At 32.7% G+C, this 22,836-nt stretch overlaps 1 protein-coding gene and 1 non-coding gene across 3 annotated transcripts; one reads left to right on the forward strand and one right to left on the reverse strand.

The window, feature by feature from the left end:
• The first annotated feature begins 2,176 nt into the window (after positions 1–2,176).
• Positions 2,177–9,405, forward strand: LOC100818532 (uncharacterized). Of its 2 annotated transcripts, none has more exons than XM_006588946.4 (5): positions 2,177–2,714; positions 5,222–5,334; positions 5,441–5,812; positions 6,809–7,559; positions 8,848–9,405. In XM_006588946.4, exons 1-5 carry the CDS (start codon positions 2,498–2,500, stop codon positions 8,907–8,909), a joined length of 1,515 nt encoding a protein of 504 aa, XP_006589009.1. In that variant the 5' UTR covers positions 2,177–2,497; the 3' UTR covers positions 8,910–9,405. The 2 variants fall into 2 exon arrangements, with proteins under 2 accessions (XP_006589009.1, XP_003535145.1); XM_003535097.5 differs by having other exon boundaries at positions 2,178–2,714; positions 8,839–9,405.
• A 13,028-nt stretch (positions 9,406–22,433) lies between these two features.
• LOC112998217 (small nucleolar RNA R71) lies at positions 22,434–22,540 on the reverse strand. Its single transcript, XR_003263256.1, has one exon. It is a non-coding gene; the product is annotated as a small nucleolar RNA R71 (small nucleolar RNA).
• Between the last annotated feature and the right edge of the window lie 296 nt (positions 22,541–22,836).

The following is a 22,836-nucleotide window of genomic DNA, read 5'->3' on the forward strand; positions in this document are numbered from 1 at the left end:
ACATTTTGGCTCACATAATTGATAATATTCCTATGACAATATAAGAGAAAAATTAAATTAAATAAATTGAATCATAAAACAATTAAATAATCAAACAAAAGAAAAGACTAACATTATATGGATTATTCATCTCTTGATTTTCTTCTATACTGAAATCTTCTTTGAACAGTAGGTTGTTGAGAACTTGATGTAGTAGATGAACTTGACTTTACACTCATATATTTAATTTCTTAACTATTATAAATTTATAATAATAATAAAATAAAATAATATATTATTTAAATTTGATGGGTTGACGAACTGACCCACCAATCCACGGGTTAAGCCCACCTAACCCACAGGCTAAGTAGGTCTGGCTAGTATCGATATTTTTAAAAAAATTGAGCCCGGCCCACCTCTAGCTCGCAGTGGGTCGGATTGGCCCACGGGCCGGAACCCATTTTGACGGCTCTAGATATATAATTCATTTCCACACTTTGATAATATGCTTCCAGGTGTATCTTTGATAATATACTTTCAGATTTAATGATTATTCTCACAATATGAGATTTCTTAATATGTTTTGTTCTCATTCCTATGTATTTTAGAAAAATTTTGAGAAAATCACTAATCTTATAACTAGTTCAACACAAATATGTTTAATGATTAAACTTTACCAAAAAGTCAACGCATAAAAATAAAATAAAAGAAGAATAAAAATATCTTAACCATCGTATCAAACCTAAAAATATCTAACGGTAAAAAATTAACTTTCCAATGGTGGAGAAAAAAAACTTTACTTTCCCACGGTAAAGGTTGTCTAAAAACAATTTTAATTAGAATGTTACATGTTAAGTGGTTGAGTGATATTCAACTAGGCACACGTTTGAAGTTGTGTGATAAAGGATGAAAATGATTGAAATATTTGAAAAATTATAATGGATTTATCTTTTTCTATTAATTTTTGTTCTTTCTTTAGTTTTGCATTAGTATTCTGATTTATCCACTAATAAAATGTGGAAATTAGTCTTTTATCTGCCCATTAAAGAAATTTTATTAACCACTAAAATTAAGTTGTTTGAACAATAAATAATTAAATGAAGTAACTCGACCTTTCTAATATTATTCAAAAGTTTGAGACCCTCCATTTAATTAGGCATGCAAGCTTCACACAACTTGATCTTTGGAGATATTACATTGACATTTTCTCACTTGATAGATTAGAAGAATAATGCAAAACTAATGGGCGGAGTAAGAAAAAATAGGTAGGATCGAAAATGAAAAATTGATTATTATTCCACTAATCTATTAGTCATTTTTATTTTTCATTCGATAAAATTTAACTTTTATATTGGTTAGATATAAGACAAAAATAAAATATATAAGTGAGAGACATCTTTTATCTCATAAAGTAGCTTTTAGATTAAATTAGATTCAAATTTATCAATTTATCATTTTTAAAGACATTCTATAAAAATCAAATTGATTTTAAATTTATAATTTTACATATCACTTTACTATTTTATTAATTTTAAAGACTAATTTGATTGACTATTATATTTGAGAAATTAAATTACTGATATATTTTGTAAAAGTATATTGAATAAACAAAAGTTCACGAATCTAATTGAAAAAATTGTTTAGAAACTTAATTTTTTTAAATAGTTTAAGGATCTGCTAAGTAATTCTTAAATTCTATTCAAAATTTTACTATATTCTCAACTCTATCTAAACTACTTCTAAATATGGTATTGTCATTTATTTAGATTTGTAACCAGTATTTTCAACTCTTATAGGTTACTATTCTCACATCTCTATTCTAGTATTCTCACATTTGTGGATTCTTAACTTAGTATTTTTAACTACAAACTCTTCAACAAATAAATTAAAGTTTTTAAAAGATTAAAAACATAACTGAATCTAATTTGAAAAGATAAATAATAGTTATTGAATTAAACAACTTCATCACAAATTAATCTTGAAATAAATTCATCTTTCAACCTTACTCCATCATAAAAACTAAATTAAAAAACCAAATTAGTAACAATTTCTGTCAACTTAAAACATGATCACTCCTTACATTACAGCACCCTAAATTTAATGAAGTTGTTTAATTCAAAAACTATATAAGTTGGTGTGAAACTTTGAAAACAAATCATCATTTTCTTTTAATTTTTTTTTAAAAAAGATAAACCAACACCACCACAGTCCACACCAGTCTGGAAAAGTCCTGTCACTTTTACAACTCAAGTTCTCTCTCTTTCCTTCCTTCCTTCCCATCTTCTTCCCCAAACTTCCTTGAAACTTCAAACCCTAAACTAAATAAAACTTTTAATTCCCCCATCAACCCCTCATCTAATTACTATTATTTTATTCAAATAATAATTATTAAAAAAAGCATTACTCAAACTCACTCATTTTTTTCTGAAATTTTCTTTCTTTCTTTCTCTGGTTCTTAAAAATGGGCACACCAAACCCAACCCAACCCGACAATGGGCCCTGATTCATTCCGCCGGCAATGGGAAAGCCCGGAGAACACCACCTTCTGCCTTCCGGTGTCGCCGCCGAGGATCCGCGGCGGAATGCGGCGTCTCCGCCGGGATGCGCCGTCGGATTCCGATGCCTCGTCGTCTTGCTTTTCTCGGTCGCGGTTTTCCTCTCCGCACTCTTCTGGCTACCACCGTTCGCTCACTTCGCAGATCCCAAGGATCTGCATATAAATTCTAAGTACAAAGGTGGGTTGTTAATCGTTTTTGGAACTGAATTTTCGATGATGTAACTTCCACTAATTCGCAGTTAACTTTCTTTATTTTTATTTTAGGAAAAGTTTTAATTGAGAAAATAAAATGACCGTGGAATTAATTGGTGGATCTGTTTCTCATTTTCTATAATTGTTTTAGAAAATAACAATGTGAGGGAAGATGTAGAGAAAGGATTGGTTTATAACTTATATAGGTATTTAATTTTTATTTTTTAATATTAGGTTTGTTATAAAACTTGTTAATATTTCCGCGTGTCGGCAAAATAGAACGGTCCATTGCGGTTTCTAATTTTCGTATTTTTTTTAATTGACCGATAGAAAAGATTGGTATTTGTGGGGGAAAAGTGACTTGTTTGTTGGATCGTGTTTTGGTGTTTTATTGTTATTATTTATCACTTTCCTGCATTTGATGTTGTGGACATAAGAAAATGCATCTGATATTTTCGAAATATGTTTAGAACTAATTGCAATTTTAATTATAATGATACACAGAAATTAAATTAATGGTGCACCTGAATACAAATAGTTTCCCAGTTTTAGGATCTGACAAAATCATATGCGTTGTCGTGAATTGTGATTTTCTTCTGAGAAGTTAGATCTTAGAATTTTGAAGCTTTTTTTGCTTGTTGAGAAGAAATTTCTTTAAAAGGTGTCTATGATGTCCACCATAGCCACTAGTTGCTAGGTGTAATTGTTACTCCATTGATATTGATATGAGCACTGAACATATCTTTCCTCGTAAGGATATGTTTGATTTGCATAAAACTTTACCTATCAGTGAAAGAATGAATGGAGGTGTTGAGAGTGATAACTTGAAGAACTATCAGAGGAGCTAATAGTGGAAATGAAAATTCAACAATGAGGGCTTGTTTGTTTTCAGTTTTAAAAACAAGAAAAGAAACAAACTCATTTGATTACAGTAGTTTTTAAAAGTTATTTTCAAAAGTAGTACATCTTGAATTTTTTAAATAAAAAAATCAGAACATCTTTAAGCTTTTTTTGTTTTTTTGTTTTTTAGTTCTGTTGTTTATACTCTTCCTTCTAGTATTCCATTTTCCTCCCCTATTCTTACTATCTAAAAATTAGATTTTGAAAATTGTTTTATTAAATAAAGTTTAAAAAACTAAAATAAAAAACACAATTAAACACACCCTAGGTGGTTAAATACTTGAGCAGAGAAAAAGTAACGGTGGAGGCAAGGGACATAGAAAATAAAATTAACAAGAGGAAAATGGCAATTTTGTTGGCTCATGCAATTTGGGGGCAGTAAGCACTGGCATATACGTAATTCTAAATATATTTCCTTTGATAACATACCTTTTTGCCTCATGCTTTTGCATGGAATGTCTACGATATCCGACACAATATGGTCATCTATGCTGCATCAAATTTATTTTCTTGTTGATATCTAGTTTAATTGTTGGAATGTTTAATGGGAATAATTTGCTTAGTTCATAAAGACATTAAATTAACTGTCTTTATGTGTGTTTTTGTTTTCACGTGTACTGGATTTAATAACAAAATAAATATTGAATGATTAATTCTATCTGAATAAAATCATTATTATTAGTAATAATGGCTCGATGATAAGTAACTGTACATGTCAGTAATGTTGTTACTTAAGATATATATAATTTTGATTGAGGTTTAAAGCTGTGGATATAAAATTGTTATAGTTTAAGCAATATGGCATTATTAGCACTCAACTGAAAAGGTCTCCTCTTGTTTTGTTTTAAGCTTTCTTTTTATGGCTACTTACAGTTTTTATGTCAGTTTCCTACTTTTGTTCCAAGAGCTATTTATTATATTATGTTGGAAAGTCCCACATCTCTTGCCCTCAGTTCTACCTAATGTCAATTGATTTAAGATGAAACCTTTTACTTAGTTCCTGGCTTCCTGCACATGTCACCTGTTTTTTTTATGATTGATAATTTAGAATAATATTGAAAAATATCCTTTGATCACATTAATATAGTTGCCACATACTGTAAGTTAAGATATATTCAGGATAGCCACATATTCAGTTTTTATCTTGCTAACAAAATCCAATTATAATAGTGTTCACCTTTAAAACTGAGAAGTTATCTCTTCCAGTTTGGTATTGATCCTATGGTGCATTATTTTTCCTGTGTCTTTTGTCATGCTGCTGAATGTGCTACTAAGTCTGATACAATCTTAACTTTTTTAGAGATAACATCCAATTGCTGAAAATGCATTTTGACTGAGAGGCAAGTGTTGCCTATTCAAAATGTGTATATTAATATGATGCAACATTTGATGATGAACCATTGAATGTTATCTTCAATTTTGTGATATATGAAATGACCTTGTAAGCGTATGTTTGTAAGCTTCTAACTCTCATATGTTACCATATATTGTTATATATTATACTAAATGCTTTATATGATATTGGAGGCAATGAAATTACTGATATAATCATGATTATCTAAACTTTTTACTGACATTGTTTTACTTTTCCAGATCATGATATTGTTGCAAGCTTTTATGTGCAGAAGCCAGTTTCTTTGCTGGAAGAAAACATCTTGCAGCTTTCTAATGACATTTTTGAAGAGATAGGGGTTCTCTCTACCAAAGTACCTCCCTCACTAGTTTTCTATTATGAACTTTTTTATTTTTTGAAGGATATTATGAACTTTATTAATATTTGATATTGATATCATTCTTATATTTCAAAACCAGGTGGTCATCTTATCTCTGGATCCCTTACCACAGTCAAACACGACAAAAGTGGTGTTTGCAGTTGATCCTGATAGTAAATATTCAGAAATGTCTGCAGCTGCCATTAGTTTGATTAGAGCATCATTCAAATACCTGGTTATACGCCAATCATATCTCCAGCTCTCTACATCCTTGTTTGGTGTTCCCTCTGTTTTTGAGGTGCTGAAATTTAAAGGAGGGATCACTATCATTCCACAACAGAGTGTGTTCCCTCTGCAAATGGTGCAGACATTATTCAACTTTACTTTGAATTTCTCCATTTATGAAATACAATCAAATTTTGATGAGCTGACAAGTCAGCTAAAGTCTGGACTACATTTGGCACCTTATGAGGTTTGTCATTATTATTTATCTTCTCACTGTTTTTGTTGTATGGCTTTTTATTGTAATTATTTTATGCCCCTTCTATTTGACTCCCTCCGTCTCATAATGATTGATGTTTAAGGTTTTTTCACATAGACCAAGAAAGCAAGTATTCCAAGAGAATTAACATTTATTAGGGAATAATTTTACTAAAATATCCTTGTTCTCTCGCTTAATTTCAATATATTGAGAAAAACCTAAGTGCCACATTGAATAAAGATAAGGCGAAGATAGAATATAAAAGTGGGGGACAACTCTCACCCCATGAGCTAGCTTTTGGGGTTGAGTTAGGCCCAAATCCACATTCTAAGGTGATATCAAAACCTATCCTAGATTCATTAAACATGCCACCCATCATAATATTCATGCACCAAGCCCAACAGTGCTGGACATGAGGGGCTGTATTGGGCAGAACCTAAGTTTCACATTGGCTTGAGATAAGGCAAATAGAATATAAAAGTGGGAGGCAACCCCCCATGAGCTAGCTTTTGGGGTTGAGTTAGCTCAATCCCACATTCTAAGACAATATATATGTATTAATGTATTATTAAGTCTTCTAATACATTATTTATTACAGGGCAAAATTGAAATTGATGTTTTAATATCTCATTGAAAAGTAAGAACATAGTCAATTTGGAATTTTTTTGAAAGGCTAAAACTGCAGTCATTTCTGATGTTAATGTCAAACCTGTGAATACCGCTATGTTCTTGTGTAATTACTCTGGATTCTGTTGTGGGATCTCAGTCAATTGCAAGTGATTCATGTTTGATATTAGACTCTAAGCACAAAGAATAGTAAATAGCATGAAAAATAAGCAAGCTTTCTTGTGTGTACTATAATCTTTATTTCATGATGATGAGAAGAGTATTCTATCCCTTCATAATATACATTACGTGTTCTTAATACTTGGAAGATTTCCAATGATATACTGATCCCACCAAGCTGATTTTCTTGTTGTTATGCAGAACTTGTATGTCATCTTATCAAATTCTGAAGGTTCTACAGTTACTGCTCCTACTGTTGTTCAATCATCTGTCCTACTTGCAGTTGGGATTCCACCATCAAAGGAGAGGCTAAAGCAACTGGCACAAACCATAATGGGACATCATTCATGGAACCTTGGGTTGAATAACACTCAATTTGGTAGGGTTAAGCAGGTTCGACTTTCATCTATCTTGCAACACTCCCTTCATGGCAATGGTGGTAATGGTTCACCTTCCCCTGCCCCTCAGCCTCATCCCCATCCCCATCCTCACCACCATCACCACCACCACCATCATCATCACCACCATAGTCACCACCACCATGCCCACGTATTTCCTGAAACTTCACCTGCACCTGCACCTACACCTACAACTGGGGAAGGTTCTACTTCACACAATTTTGGTGCCCCTGCTGCCCCTGCAAGAAGTTTGCCTGCTCCATGGAGAAGTTCTTATGCTCAACCTCCTAATTGTCGATTTGAGCATAGAAAGAGATCTCCCCGGAATAGTCAAAAACATGCTCATCTAACACCTGCAGTTTCCCCTACTAATGCTCCACACTATCCTGTTGCCTCACCATGGGTTGGACCTCCAGCACATGGCTTTCATTCTTCGGTTCCTGCTTTGAGTCCTTTACCAAATGTAGCATTTGCACATGCTGAGCCCCCTCCTAAGAATGAGCCATCTGCTGAACGTCCTAACTCACATTTTCAAGGGCCATCACCATCTTCATGTGAGTATTTTTAATGATAATTATTTGGATGAGCTAACACATTAACTCTAACTTAGAGGCAACAAGTTTTACAACTTTTTTTTGCATGCCCATATTTTAATATATCATTTATCAACTATCCTGGAGTTAGAAATGGTTAGCTTGATGAAGTTGAGCTTTCAAGGGATGTAAGAAAAGGAGGAATCTTCTCATTGTGTGTGGGCTCAAACTAACACCTCCGCATATGTTCTGAAAAGGTTCTTTCAATGTTTTGCATTTAAGCACACTTTCATGCTAGGGACATGCAGTGTATAGACTATAGAATCTATTACTTTGTTTTTGTTTTATTTGCCCTCTTTTTTCTCCGATCAAAATGTTCTTTATCTTGGAGACCGGCACAGTCTTGAAATGGAGGTTTCTAGTTCTTCAGTATTAAATTTAGGATTCTAGCATCATATTTTTTGATACATTCTTAGCTATTGAGTGCCTTTTACGAGGGTCCCGCTAAAGAGCGCAAACTTAGGTATTTTTTACATGAAATTCATCTGATAAAGGGAGAGGTGGAACTTCTATACAAAGAGTTTGAAAAAGTATGTTACTAACCTCTATCTCACTTGTTCTTCCTTTTGTTTGATTATTCCCTTCGTGCTTGCCTGAGCTTGAGACTTGAAGGTTTCACTGTATCTGGGTATTAACTATACTTGCAATGGACCATTGTTTAAGTTTTTATAAGTGGTAACTCATTATTGCCATGGTTAAGAAAATGGTACTAGAATAGCCGGTTCAATTAAAAAAAATCGGTGAACTGCTCTGCTTTTAAGTTCATTTAAGTCAGAACTGGCTGATTTCGTAACTGGCAGGAACCGTTTGAAATTCTATGAAAACCAGTAGACAACCATAGATAACTAATTGTTTTCTTATCTTAATTTTTCTTTCTTCAAAAAAAAAAAAACTCTTCTTAATTTTTGCATTCTGTTAATTTTTTTATTCAATAAAAATACTATTTTAACTTAATAAAGGCTGAATCTTAGTGACAAAGGTCCGTACACAAGGGTTTAATTTTTTATTGTTGACTTAGGTTACAGGATATATAATATGGCCTTTTCACACATTTAAAATTTCATTTGATTGTATTTTTTTAATTATTTTGTGTTTGTTTATAATATATAATATTATAAATGTATAATTAATTATTAGCCATTCTGGTTTGATCTAGTCGAATCATCGGAGTTGAACCATAAAACATTGTATATGACCATGAGGAAATATTGATTCCTTTTGACTGACACTGTTTTCGCAGCTTGTGCAGGTTGTGTTGGGACTGTCAAATGGACATCTTTAATGTTTTTAGTACTTGTATTACTTGTATAAACAAATTCTGAAGGTGAGCTACGCAAAGGCTAGCTTCACATCTGAGTGGATACAAGTTGTCCGTAAGAGTGTAAATAGTTGATTGAAAAAGATCCAAGATCAAATGTACCCTTTAAAAAAGGGAAAAAGAAAAAAAATCCAGACAGTGCATGAGTATTCAGGTCAAAGTCTACAAGTGACAGGCCTTGATTATATGCATCACTGCTGTTCTGTAACGTTAGATGGAAAAAGGAAATGAAAGGAAGAGATTTTTTTTTATAACAATTTCCCGTTTGGTTCTCATGGCTTATACTTGATTTTGTATGGTTCACTAAGCCAGCTAAAGATGTTGGCCTAGCTAGACAAGGGTTATTGCTTTGGGCATCAGTTGAATTGCTGGTACCCCCAGTAAATTTTGTAAATCCCAGTGTTATCCCTTCCTATTATAACTTCCTGAGTTGAATTGCTGGTACACCCAGTAAATTTTGTAAATTTCAATATTATCCCTCTCTTATAACTTCTTGTTCTGTGCTTTCCTTATCCATGCGAGATTTTTATTTTGTTGCGTTCACCTTCCTTCTTGTGAGAGATCTTTCGTGAGAGTTGCTCATTCGTTGTTGTGTACTCTTTGATGGAGGTGTGTTGTTTACGGTGGTTTGTCGGTAAGTAGTGGTTGTGTTGGTGGCTCTGGTTTGGTTATTAACGTCAGAGGTAAGGTCTTGATTTGGTTTTTTTTGCGTAATATTTATGGATTGATAATTTGTAAGTTATATAAAATTTATAGATTGATAATCCATAAGTTTTATGTTACTTATGGATTGTCAATCTGGGATTGTCAATCCATAAGTTCTTTTTAATTTTTTTTTATAATTTTTTTATTGTTTAATTAAATGAAATTAGAATTGTTAATTACAAAAACTTTTAAATAGATATAGTTTCAATATTCATTCGAAACTTGTAGTTTGTATAGTTTAAGTGATATTAATGTGAAAAGAATTTATACTTTTAATTTAATTTAGTCGTTTTAACATAAATTTGTTTTTTTGTCCTTTTTAATTTAATGTATTATATTAATAAATGCAATAAAAAAATGCAAAAATTATGTGATAGTATAATTAGGATGTGGTTAGGGATTTTTTTGTTTGTTATTGAAATTTTTCAATGTTTTGTTAAGATCGACGAAGATCAGTAAATGTATGATAACATAATGTCCGAAGAAGTTGGTATGAATGAACAAAATGAAGACGAAGTTAATGTGAATGAAGAAGTGTTCATCCAATGATGCAATGGATCATATCTATGTTTCTATTGAACTTCTATTATTTTCACATATGACCAAATGCTTCTAAGAAGTGTTGAAAACAGTTGTTTCCTTTTATTTATTTATTTAATTTAATGCTAATGAGCATGGGTACAATGTTTCCTTCATAATCACAATAATTAAAGAAGCTTCTCTAGTGTCATCATGATTGATTATTGAAGAATGCCGTGTGACCTCTATTACAACCTAATATTCAATATGCTTCCTTTAAGGTTTGCACAACAGCATGTCTAGATCTATGCATTCAAAACTAAAAGTATGTTAGAGCCTTGCAAGTTACAAATAATACTGAAAAGAATAAAGAAAGAGGAAGAAAACAAAGAACATAAAAAGCATTGATAGGATGGGAGAATATTTGTTAGTGTTTCAAAATTCAAGCTTTCAATTTTTATATTGCATGTTTGTCTTATTGACAAAGGTTAATAATTTTTTTTAACAAAAATTAATAAATAATCTTCAATTCTCAAATCAATTACGATCAAATCAAAATAAAAGGAAAACTACGTTTAATATAGTTAAAAATAAGACTTTTAAAAAAGAAGTAGAAGTTGTGTTAGCTGTATTTATTTATAGCTTATAAAGTCCATTTAAGTCAAAAGTTGTTCGATTAAAATTTTAAAAGTTTTACTTAAAACTAGTTATCTCATCAAATGAAAAAAAATATATTTATAAAATATCAAATGCTAAATTATTCGCTTGTCTCCTTAACTTTATTTTAACTTATAATTTGGTTCCTAATTTATTAAAATTTTTAAAATGGTTCCTTGAGTAAAATAGATCATTTTTATTTATTTTTATTTTAGGGTACAATTTTAAATTTCTTTTTATTGATTCAAGATGTGAAATTTATCTCATTGGATTAATCTACATAAAAATTATGAAACACAACAAATGCTAGGATCCAAAAAGAACATAAAAAGATAAAAATTGAATGAAAATATCTCACGAACAATAAAAAACTGAAATATATCTCAAATTCAAGCAAAAAAATTGTTCATAAAACTTGTTTTTCATGTGATTTTTCACCATGTTTATATTCCTTTTTGGTTTGAGTTTTATAATTTTCATGTCGATGAATCTAATGGGACAAGTTTCACGTCTTGAACCATTAAAAAAGTTTAAAATTGTTCCCCGAAATTGAAAACCAATAGTGTTTCAAAAAATATAAACGTGTTATAAAAGACATTACTAAAAAGATCATTTTACTGTTATTAATAAATAAGGAACGAAATTGTAACTTAAAATAAAGTTATTAAACCCCATGAGTAGTTTAGCCAATAAAGAAAAGTAATATGTAAAATTAACTTAATTTACATGAAATAATTTCAATTATAACAATGAGCAAAAATATTAGGTTTAAATAATTTTTAGGTTCCTGATATATATCCGATTTTTATTTTGAGTCCCTGATAAATTTTTGGTTAAATTGTAATTTTGGTCCCCTAATTTCTCAAATCCATGATTTTGGTCCCCCAGTCTTATAAATTGATGGTTTCAATCCTCCTGATAGATTAATTACAAACAATTCAAATTAATTGACTTATTATAAATTATTTAAAACTATTAATTATTAAAAATTAAATAAAAAACTATTAATCTTAATTTTTCACAACACTGTGCTCCTTCTCTTCTCTTCAAATACCTCTCTACCTTGACTGCTAACGCGACTCCATCAACAGTAACACTATGTTATGGTTAACGGTTTTTTATTAATTTTTTTAATGATAAATAATTTTTATTTAATTTATAATTAATTTAATATCTCTAATAATCACAATTATTAGTTAATAACTATAGGGGGCCAAATCGTAAATTTATAAAATTAGAAGGACCACATGTTACAACTAAAAATCAAGGGGACAAAATCACAAATTTGGAAAACTAGGGGGACTACAATTATAATTTAGCCTAAATTTTTCCGTTGTTTTGAGTCTTTGATATATTTAAAATTTTGTTTTAGGTATCTGTCATCTGTTAAGTAATGATGTGACACCATCCTAATGATTGATATATATTGGATGAACTGATGATATGATGTCACATCATCACTTACTGAAGGCAGAGACCCATAACAAAACTTTTAATATATTGGAGACTAAAAAAAACAAAAAAATTGATTAGAGACTCAAAATAAAAATCAAATATATATCAAGGATTTCAAACATATTTAAGCCAAAATATTTTAAAAATTTATTTTAAAAAATGTCAAGATTAATTTAATTAATAAATTATTTAAATAATGATTTACAAATAATATATGTAACATTTATTGAATAAATTAAATTATTAGTATAAATGATGAAATAATTAAGTTATTCTATATTGTTAGAACACTTAGAAAAACGGTTACAAGAGTTTGAATGCTTGAGATAGAATTTATTACATGTTTGTAATTTCAACACTTCAAGTATTTATAAAGTTGCTGAGGAAGTAACCGTTGTGTCTAAATAACTACCTTCTTTTGTTTGATCATCGTCTGTTAGTGGAGCGATCCATTAAAGCATTAAATGCTTGTCACCAACTTGTCAATAAATTTTATAGAGCATTCTGCTTATCTTCCTTAATAAGCACTCCAAATATTGAAGTGATCAAAATATCACAAGAAGGGACTTGAATTGTGACTTTGCCAAATTTTCTTGAAACTTTAATCTTTTTGAATTTTTACTCAAGATTACCTTGGTGTTAAAAAAGTCTTGACATAGAAGTTCAAACACTTAGATAACTAAGCTCTCTAAGTGATTAGTCACAACACTCATTATTAAATGTTTGATATGATTATGTGAACCTAATTTCAATGCATATTTGCTCATGGTCAGAAAATCAATACTTAAATAAAAATATTTCTCATATTACTATTATTATGAAAGACCCAGTTTATGTTATGTAGATAAAGTACTCAAAATGTTGTGCTCAGAAAGCTATTGTTCAAAATATTGTTTCCAACTTTTCACCCCCAAAACTCTTTTCATGTTTTATGAAAGCTTTCATACTTTGATGCATATAATTGAACTGGTTTAAAATAGATCTTATGATCACAAAGATGAATTAGTTTCGATATGTCATTTTGCAAAACAATTAAGCTTTTTATGAAAACCTTCTTATGTATGCATTTTGACATGTGCCATTCTGATGCTCAAAATGCTCCATGCTCATAATGTAAAAAGGAGGGAAGAGAGGATTCAACATAGGCATTTTTATACTAGTTCACCCCAACCTTGGGCTACATCCAATTCTCACCCAAACTGATGAGATTTCCACTAACACAACCAACAACATGCTAGAACAACCAACTATTGGATTTTTACAACCTGCCAACAACCCATTGGGCTTCCAAACTAGCCAACTACTAGACCAACAACCCACTGGATTTCAACCTTGCCAGCCACTACTCGACTTACAATAGTAAATAGTTTCTATGTTTTTGACAACTTAAACACATATCTTTCACCTTTTTGAGGGATCCCATTTAGGGATGTAGTCTCTCTCTTCTATCTACTATCTATTACAAATTAAAAACTCAATATAGAAGTGGGTCACTCTCATAGAGAGGGTTTAAGAAGAAAATGCAGATTTCTCACTCAAAGATTTTGCTCAAGTTGTTCTTGTTTGGAACCTTCAACTTAGCTTCAAGATGCTCTTCAAAAAATCCCTTAATGCTTCCAAGAAGACTGTTGAAGTGGAGCCCACACAACTGATAAGCTTTTGGTGCAAGTAGACAGACATGACAGTTGTCATTATTCTTGTTGGGCTAATCGGGAATCTAGAAGGGGGTGAATAGATTCTTTTGAAATCTTTACCACTTCGTTAGTTAACTCAATTAAAATGACCCTCTTGATTAATCAACTTTTTCTCAAAAGATTGTTCCAAAAAGATTATCACAATCAAGAAAACAATGAAAACAAGATCATATGAAAAACATAGTTTTATGGTCCTTTAACATCAATGTTGAACAAGTGACCTCAATAACTTAAGAGGGGGGTGAATTAAGTTTACAAATTTCCCCTAATCAAATTTTTAATTCCCTCTTGAAATAGAATATGCAGACTTAATATGAATGAAGTAAAGAGCAATTCAATTGATACTTCTTTAAAATAAGCAAAGTAAAAATAAAATGCAATAAATTAAAGAAGTTTAGGGAAGAGAGCAATGCTTTGAACCACATAGGGATACCCTTCCCTTGTGTTCAAAGATCTTTACAAATCAAGAGACCCACTGTCTCTTGAATAATAGTTGTTTGCTTTGAAGTACGAAGAAGATTTCTCTCTTATAGAGAAGAATGTTGCAAGATGAAGATCTTATAAGAATCCTTATTGATTTTGCAAGTGTTTGACCAAGACATTCTTTTGAGAGGATAGGACAATTATTGTTCTGAAAAAATCTAAAGAATTTCGAACTCAAGTCACATATTTATAGGCCTTTGATGACCTTTCAAAAACTTGTGAACAGTTGTGACTTTTCAAAGTTATTTTCAAAATTTCCTCATTAGTAATCGATTACAGATATATGGTAATTGATTACACAGTTAATTTTGAGGAGTTATGACTCTTCAGATTTTTGAATTTCAAACTTTCGTGACTGGTAATCAATTACACAACTGTTGTAATCGATTACAGGTTTAAAATTTAAATTCAAAACTTTCTGAAAGTTGTTTAAAATAGTTTTGTCTCTGGTAATTGATTACAATCTCTTTGTAATCGATTACACATTCAAAATTCAAATTCAAATGTTTTCTAAAACTGTTTAAAACTTATTTTTGCTTCTGGTAATCGATTACAACTTCTGGTAATCGATTACCAGAGAGAAAACATATTTTCAAAAATAGCTTTACTTAAAAACTTTTGTAAGATGTTTTGAATAATTAACCTAAGGCCAAACCTTTGCAGTCTCTTTTAAGGGATTCTTTTAACATACAATGGACTAATTGTTAATCGTTTCTCTTGAATTCTTGATCTTGACTTTGATCAATCTTGAATAGCTTTCATCTTTTTGGCATCATCAAAAGCTTCATACAACATATGCTTTTACAATCAATTCCATTTCCAAGATTGAATTACAAAACTAAGGGTTTGGGAGAAAGAGAATCACACAAGAGTTTATGTTGGTTCAGTTCATACATGACCTACATCCAATTGTTCTAAGACCACTTAGAATTTCCACTCTTAGAGAATTAAGTACAAACATTATGCACATGCAATTCTCTAGATTCTACTTTTCCCTTGATCCCTACAGGAGAGACAATAAAAGTTGAAACCCTATCAACTCACAAAACTCTTGGTAACCCTAACCAAAAATTGAATCCAAAAAGAATTTCAGAATAGGAACGAAAACAATTGAATTTGTAGATCTCAATATCTTCAAGCTCTTCTTGTAAGATGATCAAATCACGATGCAAAATGAATGGATCTTTGATCAGCTTCAATCTCCAAAAGAAATGCAGTGAAATTCCTTAGATGACTCTGTTGAAGTATTTCTCAAAGATTGAATGTATCAAGAGTCTCTAAGGAAAAGAACATAAGAGGGTATTTATAATTTTGACATTTAAAGCAGATTTAGTCAATTATAGAATATGGTAATCAATTAATACATCAAAATCCTCTTTGTTTTGCATTTCCAGAAACTTGGAAATTGATTACATGAAATGGTAATCGATTATTTCATCACACAGTGAGCTTCTTAAGTTTAGAGAAGCAGTCTAATCAATTATCTGCTAGGGTAATTGATTATCCTAAGTTACATAATCTTCCTTCTTCTAAAACTGGCTTCCATAATTGTTTACTAAACCAAGCAGTCGATTAATTTGATAGTGCTAGCCAAATTTCAAGTAGAAGTGAGATCTGGTGCTGACTCTTAGAAAACTTAAGAGATCAATCCAATTGTTCCACATTTTTTATCCTCACTAATCATGTAAAAGAACTGAATCTATATATCACACAACATGCCTAGTCTAAAACAATCAATACAAGTGTCACATCTATTAAACATGTTTGGTATTGTAAAATTATCAAACCAAAACTAAAACAAGGGGCTTTAAGCTTTGATCCAATAATCTCCCCCTTTTTGGATTTTGATAATGCCAATTCCATATGTGTTTTGATGTTTTTCTCCCCAATGTACCTGTTCTACAACATGCTTAGAAAAGACATTAGTAGCATCTTTCAATCCAAGCAATTAGGTATGTTGACCTTCTTCCACAGTTCCTTTTTCCAAAATTTGTAATTACTCTTTTTACGCATAAGTGGTTTACCGGAAAGTGCACCGGATCGTCAAGTAAATAATTAAAACGGAATGATCCGAGTATCAAACACAGGGAACTTGTTCATTTAGCAAAGTTGTGTTCAATAATCAGACATTTTGTAAATAGAAATTAATATGTGTGAATTGAAGTAAAAGTGTACTCTATCCTAATGAAAACAATAAACGCAAGCAAGAAAGTGTGAAAAACAAATTATCTAAAGGCGTTGGGTCTTCCTACCAAGCATGTTGATGCAATTAAAGATGTTTCTCTAATTAAGGATGTTCCTGTGTTCTATGCTGAAGGCTCAAGTACTAAACCTCGATGTCTCACAATTTTAGACTAATTTAAACTAAACTTCGTTCTTAGATCCCTCTTGTTGAACTTGGATTAATTTAAACAGCATTATAATCACATCATAATAAAAACTAAAACCCTGCACCCTATCCCTAGCAATGCAGTTATCTAGCCCTGCTCTATCAATTTCTAAGGAAACAATACATTTCCCAATGCTAAAGTTCCTAACAGCACACACCAATGGTTGATCAGACCAAAAGCATGCAACAATCAAGCACCGATATAAGCAATGAACACATAAAATACACTTAATTAGATATGAAAAAGGTTTTACATCAACTATTCAATAGAAATCCCCAACTGAGGGGTTTAGCCTTCCATGGCAAGGAAGCTCCTTTTACAATAAAGAAAGGGAATCAAGAGAAATTGCTTGCTTACACAGGAGGGGGGATGTCTCCTCCACCTCTTGGCACCTCACAATCACTCAAAATCTCCCTAACCTCTCTAAAAGTTGAGAACTTGCCTCCATGCTCTGCTTCTTCGTTCTCTGTAGTCCATACTCAGAGGCTCTCTGTTGTCTCCCTCTAAAAGCTCTCTCCTCTTTTATGTGCAAATCAGGCTTAAAAAGGGCTCAAAAACCTAAACGTCGTGCTTAGCGCTAATTTCACGCTTAGCGCGAGTAAGTGAATTTGAGCTTAGCGCCAATCTTGCGTTGTGCCTGGAAAGCGACAAATGACTCGCTTAGCAAGCTGATATCGCGCTAAGCGCAAGCTTGCATAGCAGATGCTCTTCCAGATTCCCTTGACTTGCTAAGCACTCTTGTGCTGGGCTTAGCCGTTGATACGCACTAAGCGCACGAAGCTCACTTAGTGCGACATCCACTTTGGCACTTCTTCAAATTTGCTCGTTTTTGCCTGAAATTGAAGAGAATTTAACATTAATTCCATATAAAGAGGCTTCTAATGAACAAAGATCAAAGAAAAGAAAAATTCATGTACAATCCTAGAAAAGAACTATAAATTGGGGAAAATATACATATTTTGTAAAAGTTTTCTGTACAAAAGTTAGTCGTATAAGACGACTAACAAGGTACAACTGAACAATACAATCAATCATCAATCTTTCTCCCCCTTTTGTCATCGCAAGGCCAAAAAGTGTGTATAAAAAAGAGAATAACAAATAAAATCATGACACACAAGGTAGGAAAATAGAGCGATAGCATATTTCATTGATTAAAAGAAATCTTACAAGCATGATTAATCATATCACAAAATAACCAAAGCATAGTAATCATAGCAGAAAACATAATGTTAAGCCTAGACTATATCCTAAAGATCTTAGAGGCAAACTATCCTAGGCTCTAAGGAGGTCCTAGGGGGATAGCTAAGGGGTTAAATGTCATCCACATGAGGTGTGATGCAATTCTCCCTAGGAAGGGACCAGTTGTAACACCCTAATATATATCTATATATTGTTAGTAAATATGTTTGATGTTTGATTATATTCGTTGTGTTATTTTTATCCGTAATTATTTTCAAGGAGGTGAGTTTAATTAATAGAGAGGTGTGGGTAGATAAGGGTCTAGCTTCTCAAAGAAGCCTCTTGAGAAAACTTCTCAAAGAAGCCACGATGAAGCTTCTTGAGGAAGCCTCTTAATGAAGCTTCTTGAGGAAGCTACATGAGCTGCCTCGGTAAAAATGCTTCCCAGCCTTCGTTAACTGTTGGATCTTCTGGAAATGAGGTTTGCAGCTTCACAAGACACTTGTCCATGATCTAACCGTTGGGATCTTTGAGAAAATGTCTGGAGTATGCGCAAAGCTTCTATTCCCGAGAGTATTTCTCATTTATGGATTTCAGCCTTTGCTTTCGTGTAGCTTAGGAAAAACACCATTTCTTCTTCTTTCTTTCTTCCAAAGCCATTTCTAACGTCCCAAGCACTTTCTCCATCACCCACAACCACCATTAGCCACCACAAACTGCTGTTGTTCTCCGTTGCAACCCCACACTGAGAGGAACCCTTCGATCGAAGCGGAATCTTCCAACTTGGCTCGCGGTTTCGGTAAAGAACGAAATCCTAGTCTGACCTTTCGTTTTCCTTCGAGGTAACCATGGTTCTACGCTTGTTTCTTGTTAGTTTCAACTTGTCTTTGCATCTTTTCTGACTTTGGAACAGCCATTGCATGTCTTATGCTTCCTTTGAAAAACCCTAGAGAAAGAGACTTTGTAAACGTTATCCTTTCATGAAATGCATGTTATTTTCGTAACCTACACTGAACCCCGGTCACATTGGCATGGTCAGAATTTCCAAATGATGTTCCTTTGTAAAACCTGAAATGCTCTCAGCGCTCTTATGTAGTGACGTGGGTGTTTGACCCAGAGCATTGTTATTAGCTTTGTTTTCTAAAATCCATATTAAGTGTCCTTCGTTTTGGTATGGTAGAGGATTGCATGGAACCGACGAGCAAGGAAGAAAAGGAATCTTCAAGTGACGCGACGAGGAACACGCGGGGTAGCTCACGATAGGTGAGGGGAGTTTATTATAAAATTTACCGTTTTAACACCATAGTTAGGGTCAGGGAACCTAGCTATGAGGATATTTGCCTGTCCCTGTTGCATGCTGATTTTTCTTCAAAGAAAATTACGTTTTGACTAATGGGATGCGATAAAATTGTTATTGATATGCATGCTGGTTTTTTTTCAGGAGAACCTATGTTTTTGACGAATGGGATGCGATATATATATGTGTGTGCGTGTGTGTGTGTGTGTGTGTGTGCGTGTGTGTGTGTGTGTGTGTGTGTGTGTGTGTGTGTGTGTGTGTGTGAAATGCGATTTGTTGTTGATGTCGCTATTAAGGATTTTAATTGATATGTGATGATAATGATAATTATGATGATATTGATTTGAGATGACGTTGTTAATAAAGACCATGTCAACATGAATTGTTATTATTGATGAATATGTGAATATGAAATGAGGTTGCTGTTGTTGTTGATAACGTCATTGAGATGAGATGATATTTATGTTGTGAATGACATGGAAATGGAATGTTGATTGATGTTGGAAATGCATTGGCATGTGCATGTTGTGGAAAGAAAAACAAGAGAGAAAAGGAAAAGGTAATGAAAGAGTGGAAGAAATAAGTCAAGATGAAAGAGAGAAAATAAGAGAGGAAGAAAGAAGAAAAATAAAGAAAGAAATGAAAAGAGAAAGACATGCCTCCTATAGTAGTTGATGTGCCATTATTTTATCCTATTTCTTAAACCTTTTTGCACCATTTTAATTACTGATTAGTCTTAATTGTCAAATTAATTAGGCAGTTTTATTATTTGGGCTCATTCAGCTAATTTGATGTTTTTAATCTAATTTCAGGAATTAATGAAGTATTGAGCTTGAATCCAGAATTGGGCTTGGACTTGAAGAGGGCAGACTATTTTATTCTACAAAATTTTATCTGATCTAGACTTTATTTATCTTATCTAGATATTATTTAGATTTGATCTCATCTAGATATTATTTCATCTAGATCTTATCTTATCAAGATTTTATTTTATTTATGGGCTTGGATTTAAAACAGATTTGTAAGCTTTGGGGCTGGGAAACTATATAAGAGCACCAAGGTTCTAATTTAGTTCTCTTCTCTCTCTCCTCTCTCTCCTGTTTTTCGTTTTTAGTTTTAGGCTTTTCTTCTTCTTTTAGACACTTTTTCGTTTCGCAATTCCAGTTTTTACTTTTCGTTTCAGCAATAAAATTTCGTTCTTCAATCTATAATTTTGTTCTCTATTGATTAATGAAAGGCTAACTCTCCAGCGTTGTTTTCTCTTGAGGATCAAGCACAGTTCTCTTTGAGGTTCTATTATTACTATTAAATTCTGTTCAGTTTTTCCTCTTCACTAATTACTCTAATTTGTTGCTATTAATTCATGCATGCTTAGTGCTTGACTAATTGTCTCTGCGCTTAATTTACGTTCATGCTTAATGATCGTTTATGATTAATTGGTGTATGTGTTGCTTAATCACATAATGAATGCCTTATGTTAAATTTCGCTTAGTAATTTAATTTAGGGTTAGATTAAGTGGTTGAACTGATAAAGGATAAACTCTCGTAGCCTAGGATAAGAGACTTGCTTGTGAATCAAGGGGAAGCAACGTGTTTTAATTCTGATATTTTATAATTCACATCTATTCACTGTTTAATTTACAAAAGCAAACAACCCCCCCCCCCCCCCCATTCGTTACTATTTTCCTACTATCTGTTATGAACATTTGATTTATCATTGCTCGTTGGGAAACGACCTAGGATCACTTCCTAGTTACTGCATTTTAATGTTTATTTGATTCGGGTACGGCGTCGATCAAATTTGGCGCCGTTGCCGGGGAGCAGTGTCCAAAGGTTCATAATAACTAGTGATTCGTGTTTTATGTTTAGTTGTTTTAAGTTTTCGTGTTGTGTTAGTGTTGTTTAGTGTCGTTTAGTGTCTTGTTATTTTGTTTAGTGTGGTGTTTTGTTTTAGTTTTTCTGTTTAGCGCTTTCCCTGTTTCAGTTTTTGTGTTTTGCTGTGAATAGTGCTTTGCGATGGATTTAGCGACCACTTTTGCTGATATGGAAAATAGAGTTGTAGTGCAAATCCCTTAGCGACTGAATTAGTGACTACTATTGACAATTTAATTGGTGATTTTTGTTTTGATAGTTAGGGTTGTTATTTTTGGCTGAATATTGGTGTTGTTGGTTCTTTTGATCCATATTTTGTGGGAAAAATAGCTGGAGCCCTTAGTTTGGTCAGATTTGAAAGTTCCAAAAAAAAAATTAGAGAGTTTGATTTTTGTCAAAACTTCAAACGGCCATAACTTTTGCTCCGAGTATCAGAATGACTATTATTATATATGTATTTGGGGTAGAAAAAAATCTCATGTTTACTAGTTTTTTTTTTAAGTTTTATTGTTTTATTTTTCTAAACTTTCCTTAGGTAGTTTCCACAGTTAGACTTTGAATTTTTGTCTGAAAATTTTTGTGCTATCTTTTCATGATTTTAGGGTGTTGCTCACAAAATTTCAAGTCATTTGGATATTATTTGAGGGTAGTTGTAGTTCAAGCCTACACTGTTACTTGCATAAGAAGGCAACTAGTTGTGCATGCTGAATGTAGTGTATGACTAGAGGCAATCCATCTGACTTACAACCCTTTGATCCTGAGATAGATAAGACATTTCATAAATTAGTTAGGCATCATCTTGTACCTTTTGAGCATCCTGAGCATTCTGTTATTGGTGATTTTGAGCATCCTGATTTAGAGCATTATAATTTTGAACATTCTGAGAACATGACACAACCTCCACCCCGTGAGAGGACTCTAAGGGAAATGGCTGCACCTGATTTCACTTACGAAAGCTTGTGCATCCAATACCCTGATGAGGATGTCCCATATGTTCTTAAAATTGGACTGATCCATTTGCTTCCAAAGTTTCATGGCCTTGTAGGTGAAGACCCGCACAAACATCTGAAAGAATTCCATATTGTCTGCTCCACCATGAAACCCCCAGATGTCCAGGAGGATCACATATTTTTGAAGGCTTTTTCTCATTCTTTAGAGGGAGTGACAAAGGACTGGCTATATTACCTTGCTCCAAGGTCCATCACGAGCTGGGATGACCTAAGGAGAGTATTCTTAGAAAAATTTTTCCCTGCTTCCAGGACCACAACCATTAGGAAGGATATCTTAGGTATTAGACAACTCAGTGGAGAGAGCCTGTATGAATACTGGGAGAGATTTAAAAAACTATGTGCCAGTTGCCCTCACCACCAGATTTCTGAGCAGCTTCTTATGAAGGACTCAGTAACATGGAGAGAAGTATGATTGATGGTGCCAGTGGTGGAGCCCTTGGAGACATGACCCCTGTTGAAGCCAGAAATTTAATTGAAAAGATGGCTTCCAACTCCCAACAGTTTAGTGCCAGAAATGATGCTATTGTCATTAGAGGAGTGCATGAAGTAGCCACGAATTCATCTTCATCAGCTGAAACTAAGAAGCTTGAGGGTAAACTAGATGCCTTGGTTAACCTAGTAACCCAACTGGCCATGAATCAAAAATCTGCACCGGTCGC

Source organism: Glycine max, chromosome 10, assembly GCF_000004515.6.
Source record: "Glycine max cultivar Williams 82 chromosome 10, Glycine_max_v4.0, whole genome shotgun sequence".
Taxonomy (NCBI): Eukaryota; Viridiplantae; Streptophyta; class Magnoliopsida; order Fabales; family Fabaceae; genus Glycine; species Glycine max.